The sequence below is a fragment of the Corvus brachyrhynchos genome, unplaced genomic scaffold (genome assembly GCF_000691975.1).
Source record: "Corvus brachyrhynchos isolate BGI_N302 unplaced genomic scaffold, ASM69197v1 scaffold62, whole genome shotgun sequence".
Lineage (NCBI taxonomy): Eukaryota > Metazoa > Chordata > Aves > Passeriformes > Corvidae > Corvus > Corvus brachyrhynchos.
Genome location: NW_008236629.1, coordinates 4,346,090 through 4,356,772, shown reverse-complemented (window position 1 = coordinate 4,356,772; position 10,683 = coordinate 4,346,090). Strand labels below are relative to the sequence as shown.

General features: G+C 39.6%; 1 protein-coding gene across 1 annotated transcript in view; it reads right to left on the bottom strand.

Moving 5' to 3' along the window:
* TOLLIP (toll interacting protein) overlaps positions 1–10,276 on the bottom strand; it is a 23,109-nt gene extending 12,833 nt beyond the window's left edge. The window contains exons 1-5 of the mRNA XM_017726571.1: positions 10,146–10,276; positions 6,309–6,492; positions 4,166–4,348; positions 2,942–3,094; positions 867–957 (exon numbers count right to left, since the gene is read on the bottom strand). Of these exons, the coding sequence (XP_017582060.1) occupies positions 867–957; positions 2,942–3,094; positions 4,166–4,348; positions 6,309–6,492; positions 10,146–10,276 (742 nt within the window). The remainder of the gene's footprint in view (positions 1–866; positions 958–2,941; positions 3,095–4,165; positions 4,349–6,308; positions 6,493–10,145) is intronic.
* Positions 10,277–10,683: the final 407 nt, after the last annotated feature.

The following is a 10,683-nucleotide window of genomic DNA, read 5'->3' as shown; positions in this document are numbered from 1 at the left end:
CTTTCATTCATATATTTGCACACAAAGAAATTAAAAATATGCAAATTTATCTCTTATTTTCCCTAAAAAGTACAGCTATTACAGAATAAATATCCATACAACAAACTGGGAGCTGTATGTGAAACAAACTCAACTGAAATTGATTTATCAGTTCCCCAAGTAGGACAAATTCAAGCTTTTTTACATACTTTAAAATTTTCATCTCTGACAGAAAAATTACAAAACCTAAGTTAACACATCTTTCTCTACAAGTCAAATCTCTCTTTGAACCAACTAAAAAGCACTGACAACAGCTGCTGTAGTTATGTAAACACATCAAAAAGAGCTATCTCAGAGCTCCCTAACATTTTTAATTCACTGAGCTGTGAATACTTCACATGCTGTGTAGCATGTTTCTTTCCAACAAAGCATCTTCAAAGACCACAGAAAAATTAATCCTGTTATGGGCTATGGAAGCTGCAAGTCCAACAGCACAATTCATTTGGGGCACTTTCTCAAGTGCAAAGAGCTTCACACTCGACTTGCCACCATTTAAGTAAGCACACATTAAGAGTGCAGCCTGCTCGACAGCAATTCAGTGACGTGATCAAAGTCTAAAATAAATACTCAGAAAGAGAAGCCTTCACAACTTGATAGGCATTTTAATCCATTTATTAAAACTCATGTAGCTCCAGGGTGCAAGACTGAAGACAGACCTGCACTTAATTTGTTCCCTCTTCTCATAAAAATATGTCATGGAAAAAGTGGTTAAGGAAAAATCATTTCAAGCTTCCTTTACATTCTGCAAAAAGAGGAGTAATTTGGTATTTATTTCTGCAAAACCCTTCATCTGGAAGTTTTAAAGTCTTCAAGGAGAGAAAACATACCTGCTATAGGCACATATCCAACTCCTTGCTGATATACAGTGGGCATCAGAACCACTGGCTGGGGCTGCATCATCATGGCAGCTGGCAAAGACTTGACAGAAAAAGCACAGATTAGAACAACTCAGGAAACAGCAAAAAAATGCCAGGAATTAAAAATGTTTGCAAACAAGCCATTACATTGCAAATCCATGTTCAGTAGTACAATATGACTATGCTGAGTGCTAATCTATAGTAAACAAAATCCCTGGCAAACTAACTGAACTACCATCTTTCAAATGACAATTAATTTGCCTGTGAATCAATAAAAACACAACATGTCTAACTAGCCTTTTGCAAGAGTGAAGTGTTGTTATTGAAGTGAATTATTTTAAAATACAGGTTTAATCATCTTTCATGCCTTAGTCCTGTGAAATGAATATACAACATACTCACCATAAATTAAATATTAGACAAAATCTGAATTTTATTCTTATTTTTCACTTTTAAAAGCAGTACACTGCTCCTCAAAGCAAATTTTAGTTTAAATAAATTATTTTTTCAAGTAAACCAGTGCTTTAAACAAAATATCAAATTAACTCCATTCCCTTTTACTACCACAATAACTTCAGTTATATTTCAGTTCAGTTTGATCCTTGAAAATATTGACTATTATGTACAGTACATCCAGAGAGTGACAGTTTTCAAGGTTAATTATAAACTCTTTTCTCCCTGGGGTAGTGGAACAACTGTTCAGATCTGGGGCAGAATGTGAATTTTAAAGAGCAGGGAACATCTGTTCACTCAACAGCAGCTTGGAACTTCTGATGATGTACAAGTGCAGTAGGAAGCATTCGGGCCTGCACGTGCTACACGTTAGCCAACAGCTACTTGAAACAAAGGTGACAGATGAGAACACTCCAGGAGCTGCTAAACAAACCAGCATAAGTCTGCAGTTCATGACCAGTAGCACCAAATGAACAAGAATGGAAATGAAAAACAATGTCTGTGGCGGGGCCGCACGCAGCGTGACTGGGCAGCACCGGCGAGCGTTGGTCCGCGCCGCAGCGGCACAGGTTGCACGTGTGCTCCCGCCACAGATGTCATTTGAAAGAGCACTCAAACTGCCCAAGAAACACTTAAGACAGAGAAGAGTTTATGTTACTTTGCTTTTAAACTGACATGAATTTTTAAAGCTTAGAGTCCACAAAGCTTTTTAAAAATTATTATTATCAAATTAGGAATGACAATGGACCATTTGGCTGAGGATTTCTTTTTTATACGTGTAGTAGCACAGTGTTAAGGAAACTTTCCTGTCTGACCATCCAGGAGCCACTCTTGCAGCCGCTCCAGTCTGTAACTACTGAGACCAAGACCCCTTTGCAGTGGGTGGCTCCAGTGCCCCACAGGTGCCCCTCTTGGTTCCCTGCACACCCCACACTCACACAATCAGACAGGGTTTCCTTACCAGCCCAACCCTGGGTTTCCCACGGCAGAGTCTCAGATGTCTGGATCCTTAAAACAATTTAATCATGGTGCAGTAATGCAGAAACAGCTCGAGCTGGTGCCTTTAGGGACAGACCCTCAACAAAGGAATCCCTGGGCTTTTATACCCTCACAGTCCCTGCACCTAGACAGTCTGGGGTCTCCCTGCTGAGTCCTCGGCTCCTGCTGTGTCCAAGTCCCCGGTCACCTGGCCCGTGCCATAGGTCCCTCTGCCCTTTGTGGTGCAAAGGGTCAGCAATAGGTCATGGTCCCTTTCCTGGGGCTCCCACCATGTCTCCCACCCAGTGCACAACCTGCAGCTCCCACTGCAGCTGCACAACCCACTACCTGCTCTCAGTGTGTACCTCAACAACAGGAATAAGCTGAATTTTTGTAATGCAAAACAAGATAAATACCCATTTTCCACCTCACCACAAAGTATTTATTGCCTTTACAAGTATTTTTGACTGCTATTCCCAAAGTTAGGTATAATTATTTTAAATGTCAATACACACAAACACCCAGTATGGTACAACAGATCTACTTCAGTCTAAAATATCTCCCTCCCACTACTTAAGAACCTTTTCTCCCTTCCCATCCCAAACTCGGCTTACCGTGTATGACATAACCAGATTAATCATTCCTTCCTTGTCATCACCTTGCCTTCCACTCAAGCTATACCATTCATCCTCCACATTTCCTTGTTTCAGAGACTCAGGAATTGTAATGTGTGTCCAAGCAATGCGGTCATCCATTGAAAAGGCTCTCTGAAATATAATTTGAAAAATATTACCAAATTAAGTGTCCTGGAAAAAAACCCAAACTTAAAATTATCCTTGACTAATACTTCAGTTTTATGCTATTAAACTTTGTTAATTTTATTCCCTTTTAAACTACTAGTGTCAATAAATATTTTGGCCATCTGCTTTCCAACAAGCATGAAGGACACTAAGTGGGACTATAGATTGACTGCAGATATTTAATAACAAGAAATTGAAAACCTGAAGCAGAATGCTCTAGAAATACAGCATCCTATCATCATCATCGGCTGTGTGAATCTCATTACATCATATCAGAGGCCATTACATGAACGTAAACAGCTTCTGTTTACTATGATAGGCTGTGAACTCCAGCAGATAGAAGTACTGATCTGCCCCCCTGTTACAGCAATGAAACAGACACTTGAACCAATTAACTAAGCCCACAAAGCAGCATCCAAAAGCCTCACTTGTGTAATGACCACACAGCTGCTGTACTGTCATGCTTTACTACACACAGCGAGAGAGGCAGAAAAAAAAAAAAGCAAACCATAACTTTAGCCTAGGCTGTAGCCTCTTAGTTTTGCCTAATAAATCCTAGGGACTACACATAGTCTTTGTGTGTATTGACAGTTTTATTCTCAGGAATTCCAAGCTTGGGAAAGCTTCCAAGTTCTTCCTAGGTTAGAACAGCACTGAAGAATTTTCAAGTAAAACAGCATTGTACAACAGGCTATTTTTCATAGGGACAGTGAAGGATATAAGGCTACAGGACATTTTGATAGCCAAGAGGAGCTTAAATAGCACTCAGATATCTTTTGCTTCTCTTTCTTTGAAGGCAAGCCTGCTAATGCCCCTTTATCAGCTATCAAAGGACAAGTAACAGTTCTGACACTCTTGGAGAAGAATAAAGCTTTATGCATTGCTGCTTTTGGAATTCTGAAAAATTTTTGTCATCTCCCAGAGAACATGGCTAAGGAACTGCCTGTGCTAACTCAATCCTTTTTTGCAAGGTTTCACCTAAACCTCAGTCCAAACAGGAGATGGGGAGGGGTAGAAAAAATATAGAGCAGTTCTAACCTCATCAAATATCTCTAGATAAAAAGAGTCCACACCCGGTGGAACAGTGCACTGAATAACTTTGTTCCAGCGGGGGTTCTTGGCTCCATTATGTGCTGTTGGAGTTTCGTACACAGCGTATCCCAGCCGTATTCGACAATACGGATCCATGCGCGTCATTCCGTAATTCTTTGCCAGTTTGGCCTGAAAAGAAAAGAAACCCAGGAAGTGCATAATATTGACATTAATTTGAGAAGTTAATTACTATTAGTTCACAGTAAGAACCAAATATTGAACAAACGACTAGATTAAATTCTGTGACAGAGAGGAAAGAGGAAAAAAAATAAAGAAAAACAGCATTAAAACATAAACCAGTAATATCGTTAAATGTCTGGGAGACCTTGAAAAAGGAACATCTTTTTAACCCATTTATTGTAGAAAATACACATCTTTGCTGTAATTAAAATAAATTACTTCATACCAAAGCACAAGATACATGATTACAAGAACACTGTAACAAGTTCAATTTTTCCCTGGGTATCTGATCCCCAACATACAATCACAAGTATAATGTCATAGGTAGACTGTCCTCTTTCACTTAAGTTATTTCAAAGGATGAAATACAGAAGTGCAGTACCTTCAAGAATATCACACAATCCAAAAGCATAACCTGCAAAAGCAGTTCAATTGAGGTAAACTAGTAATAGTAGATGGTATGTTTCTACGTGATTAACCACTTATTTCAGCCTGTGCATTTACTAGTAGTTAATTCAGGGGACAACTTAAGTCCTAACACTACTATAAAAACAGATGCTGTATAGAATCAGAAGAGACCCAACATACTTTTGCTATAACATCAGAAGACCAGAACAAAATAAGGTGATGACAGTCCTGAACATGACACTGAACATTGCTACACAGCTGTGCTCATGCAGAAGTTGGGCTTTTTGGATATGCTGTTCCTTTGACCTGTAAGCAGCCCATAGCTCTTATTATAGTAAGACAAATGACAAACTATGGTGCCCCAGGGCATTTCTCACCTACAGGATGTTTACAGAATTCCCAACAGTTGAAGCAGTGCACTGTGTAACATTTATCACAAAGGCTGCACCTCAGGCTTGGAAAGCCCTTTTCTCCTTCAGGGAACATGCGGGTTCATCAATTCATACATAGAGCTGGTGAGAAAGGTCTCAAACTGTTTCTTGCAAATGTGGACTTAAAAGTAAGAAAGCAGGCATCCAAATTAAGCACTCACTATACTCTGGAATTGTGGGATTAGACAGTTTATCAAAAACTTCACCAAAAGAAAGGCGATAATCAGCTGTGCTTAGACAAATTCACCCCCACCCCAATATATCTGCATGAAAAAAAAGCAACAAATTATCTCCTCAGAAACTTTTTCTGATCTTCCATCAGTTTATTAGTAACAGAATTAAGGGATGCTGTTTGATATGCTTTATCAACACATATTTAAATACAGAACACTTCAACCAGATTTTCATCTTCTGTTGGTTAACTATACCATGGCAAGTCTCCTATCCAGAACGCTACATCTCAATAGGCAGCCAAGATTCCATAACATTCCTGCACCAATTCCTAAATAGGTAGAGAAGACTATCTCCTGTCTGTTGTACTACCATTCAGAAGGACCCTGACAGGCTAAGAGAAGTGTGCAGACAGGAATCTCGAAGTTCAACAAAGGAAAAACAATATATATGACAATAGGACTTTGGACCAACTGGCTGGAGAACAGCTTTGAGAAGGATGTGGAAAAATACATAAGGGAACTGCAATTCCCTATAATATTCTCAGAATTACTAATGTCTTCCAATATTAAGTACAGGAACTACAGGAAGCCCCTGAATAGAAGTTTTCAAAGAAACCTGTTCACTGCAAAAAACCCCACAAGTTTATTTGATTATGTGCTACAATAGCAAGGTTTACAGGAAATTGCTGCACCAGGCAGCGATGAAACATGAAACTGGACAAAATGCTGATGTACAGGAAAATGAAGCTATAAAATCTTTAAGAATTACTTACTCCCTTTTTACAAGTAATTTAGTAATTCAAATTCCAACATAGAATCTTTTTGTGTCCACCAATTAAAAATTTTACATTAATTATTTAAAATTACTTAATTGTACAAAGATGGCATCATTTATACCTGTACTACGGTTATGCTGAGTCTTCCTACTGTACCCATTGCTCCTCCATACTGTAGCTGCTGAGCTGCCTGGGCATCCAGCTGGATTTGCTGTTGCTGCTGGGTTGGGGTAATGCGAAGAAAATCTTGAGGCAGCTCACCAACAAATACCTTAAAAAAGAAAGAGAGGAAAAAAAAAAAAAAACTTTAAACTTTAATAATGAGAAAGAGATGACTATAAATCAAAGTGTAACAAATTAAGGAGAATTTAGTCTTGTTTTGACAGCATGAACAAAGAACTAATTAAATGACAAAATCGCCAACTCATGTAGCAAATGTTCTCCTTTTCAAAACACTTATTTCCAACATAAGCCTCTGAAAAGAAGTACGACAGAGAGCCAAAGCTGCTCTGCAACTAAACATTTAAGTAGTCCATACAAAAGTCAGAACCACTAAGTTTTAAATCACATTCACGTATGGTATCTGATGGCATCCAGCTCTTTCACTTATTCATCACCCACGCTGTATCCAATCATTCCTGTGCCAAGACACAGCGCAGCATTTTCATCTGAAAGGTCACTTCCACAGTCACCCTCAAGACAGACTGTAAACCAGGATTTCTGTGGAGGCTGGTGGGCCCGCTGGACAAGGAACGAAAGGAGCCCTATGGTGGGATAAGTCCTAGGTTCCATTCCAGCTTACGGTGACTGAAAAGCTTCCCCCAGAATGCTTTGTTCTGTTATGTTAATGTACCCCAGTTCTGCTGTCTATAGAGTGGTTTATGTATTTAATACAGAACTGTCTACCTCATCAAGACAAAAGACAATGCAATTTCTCATGTTGCAATCCCAAGCAAGATTACTCAATCATGTATCTGGCAGATGCATGCCTACAGAACATAATTTAAGATGTTAACAGGCCTTAAGGACATAGCTTTTCAAGATTAGACAGCATTTGCATGTCAAGATTGCATCTTGGAGACAGAAATTGCAGCTCTTGCCAAATCACATGTATGACTATTTTGTATGATTATCTGAGAGCTTCAGGATCCTAGCAACAGTAGGTGTCACATGCCAGAAAGGAAGTTTATCTGAAAAGTTCAGGAGGAAGCACTGAAGGCCTGCTGCTGGGCTATTGGGAAGCAGAATAAAAAGGGAATTAGTTTTGCTTACACGCACCTTAAAATTTTACAATTAAAAACCTAAGAAGCTGAAGTTTTAAGAAGTGGGAAGAAAAAACAGGGGCAGAGAGGGAAAAAACTAAGCTAGAAGTTAATAATAAAAGAAAGCTTATTTAAGTTTGGCTGGCAATGAGACATGGTGTTGTACTAGCCTTCTCACTGGAATATGCATCATTTTAAAATAAAACATAATCCATTTAGGCAAGATTTGAAATGGCCCCAGAATTAGCAAGGAAATGGCATTTACAACACAGCAGGTCCCCCTCCAACCCTGGTCCTCCAGAGAGTTTAAAATCTGGTATTATTAGCACCTCTAGGAATAGATATCATAAACATTTCCCAAAGTCAGAACTGATGGCTGCACCCCTGAAATCCCATTTCCATATTATGCAAGCTCCCTCTGTCAAACTCCCAGAAAACAGGATAGCCTCTTTTGTCTCCACCATCTTCACATAGATATTGGAAAACTTAAGCCAATCACAACAGAAGTCTAATAACAGCTTTCGCTTTTTAAATTTTATTTCATATCAATTAGCCAATATCTGCTCCAAAATAAATAAACAAACTAGTCTCTGTACTGAAGTCCAAAGGGGAAGAAGTCCATAAAGGAGACCAAAGTTTTCTTACAGCAGCTAAGCTGATTCTAGGTTATTCAGTTACCTCACACAAAGCCACATTCTTATCCTAGAACTACAAAACTGACATACATAGAAGCTAAAACCATCCAGTATTTACTAAGTTCTCAAAAGATCTGAGTGGTAAACCCCTCCAAAAGGGAAGACTGAGTAACAGGACACACTCATCTTCTGCGTTCAGCTCTGACTAATATTTGGTTCACAAGTCCTGGTGATATAGCCTGTAAAATATCTAGGAGAGGTGCTTATTGAAGGAAATACACTACTCAGTATGTTCTTAAGCCAATTATCAGCTGATTTTCCACATTGATGGAGACAAATCAGTATCATTCAATCTTTTTATCTGCAAAGAAAACAGGTCAATTTACATCTTCCTCAAAACATTCAAAAGCAGGCACATAATTGCCACCTCCCAACCTGAATTAAAAATACAAAGTTATGTAACCAGAATTCAACCACAGTCTTTATTTTAACAGCGAGGAGAACATATACGACAAGCTTGTGTCACTGATCCTACTCCACAACCACTTTGAAACAAACGCACTTCCCTCTACTATAAGAGCACTTCAGAAAGAATGTGACATTCAAGCGTGTTCTGTCACTAGCTGCAGAACAAAAAATTAATTCCATTTAGGAACAGGACAGGGATAGGACAGACACAATTCAGAAGACAAATGTTGACCAGGCAGTCATTAAAAAATAAGACTGTCTTATAATCACTTCCTAATAAACTTTATTGACAGCATTGCTTATCAAAAATATGGATTATCTATAAACAGAATAATATTGCCCTTCCCATCTGCTACAACCACCTAAGAGGTAGTTTTGTGGATCTTCAAAGCAGAGTACTGCAGGTATAAAAACTGCATCTCAGCTTCTTGAAACTGAATGTGGTGTGATGTTCTACAGCTATTTGATGTAACTGAGGATGGGGCTGTCTCGGTCTCACCTTCCTGTTTCTTATGCAACATGAAATGGTGCCAGAGAGTTGTAAAGTGGGTCAGTGTAGAGGCCTGATCAGAAGAAAGTGAAACAAGGGTTGGGGGTAAAGGGAATGGGAGGGAAGTGGTCAGAACGCTTAACTCACTGGTCCTGCAAGTTCTGGCACCTGTGTAAAGGAGGGAAAGGGATACAGAGCCAAGGACAGCCACAAATGCCCCAAGTTACAGAAACATTTACCCCGACACTCAGGGAACCATAATTAAGGTTTCCACACTAGCAATTACCAAGGAAGTCTAACATGAAACTTCTTCAAAACATCAAAGAGCTTTAAACACCTAACTACTCAAAAAAGTTCTTACTATTCTCCTTTAAATAGTTTTACTGTCTTTAAGAAAGAAAAAGTGAATGAGACAGAATTTTGAACTATTATTCTATGTTTTGCACCCTGAAGAAAAAATTGGTACCAGATAGGAAGCATCCAGAGGTCCTGAAAGCGCTGATATTTGGTCAAGGCTGCTCTCTAACACCTTTGAAAGGTCATGGAGATTAGAGGAACTCCCCTATAACAGGAGAAAGACAAATCTCATACCCATCTTTCCAAAGGGCAAGAAGGATGACGTGAGGAACCACAGGCAGGTCAGCTTCACCTCAGTCACTAAGAAATTAATGGAGCAAGTGCTTCTGGAAGACATTCCTTGACACATGAAGGAAAAAAACCAAATGGGGACTAGGAATAGCCAGTCTTTACCAAGGCTTTAAAAGAATAAAAAGCTGATGAGCCATCTGCCTTCTCCAATACAAGAATGTATGACTAAGGAAAGTGCAGAAGGTATCAAAGCTGGATCATTACAATCTGAATTGGGTGGACTACTGCATGGATGAAAAGCTGGCTGAGGCACTGAGCTCAGAAGCTGAAATTCAGTGGTTAACGACACTGAAGGTTGGTTAAAAGTAAAGCTGTTAAGAGGTCTGTACTGAAACTAACTTATGTGTCTAATATTTTTCCTCAGTAACCAAAGGCGAAGACAGAAGGTATCCTTACCAGTTTTGAGGATCACATTAAATTTTGGGAGAAATGACTGGTATAATTGACAGCAGTACCAACCGGAGAGACAGAAGAATTCACTGGCAGGAATCTCATGAATTTCAACAAGCACAAAGACCTGTACTTTGGCCAGAAAAATCCCTGGCACCAGAACAGACTGGAGAACAACTGGCAGGACTGCCTGCATCTCTACAGAGCTGGAGGGCAAGCAAAACATGGATGAGCAGAGAGGACTCTTGCAGCAATGAATCCTAACAGAAGACTACACTGGATCAACAAGAATCCAGCCAGTGGGCTGAGGAAAGGAAACAACTGCTGGACCACACCTGGAACGCTGCGATGGTTTGGGGCCCAACAGTATGCTGAGGAAAGGAAACAACTGCTGGACCACACCTCGAACACTGCGATGGTTTGGGGCCCAACAGTACACAAAAAATGATGAACTTCAGGGAGCCCAGCAAAGACCCACCAAGAAGGCCCATGAAAAGGGCTGAAGCACTTGTGAGGACAGGCTGAGGATTTGCTTAGAATAGAAGAAAGTTAGAATGCACCTTGTAGCAGCTTTCTGGTCTCTGTGAGCAAGTCATTAAGAAA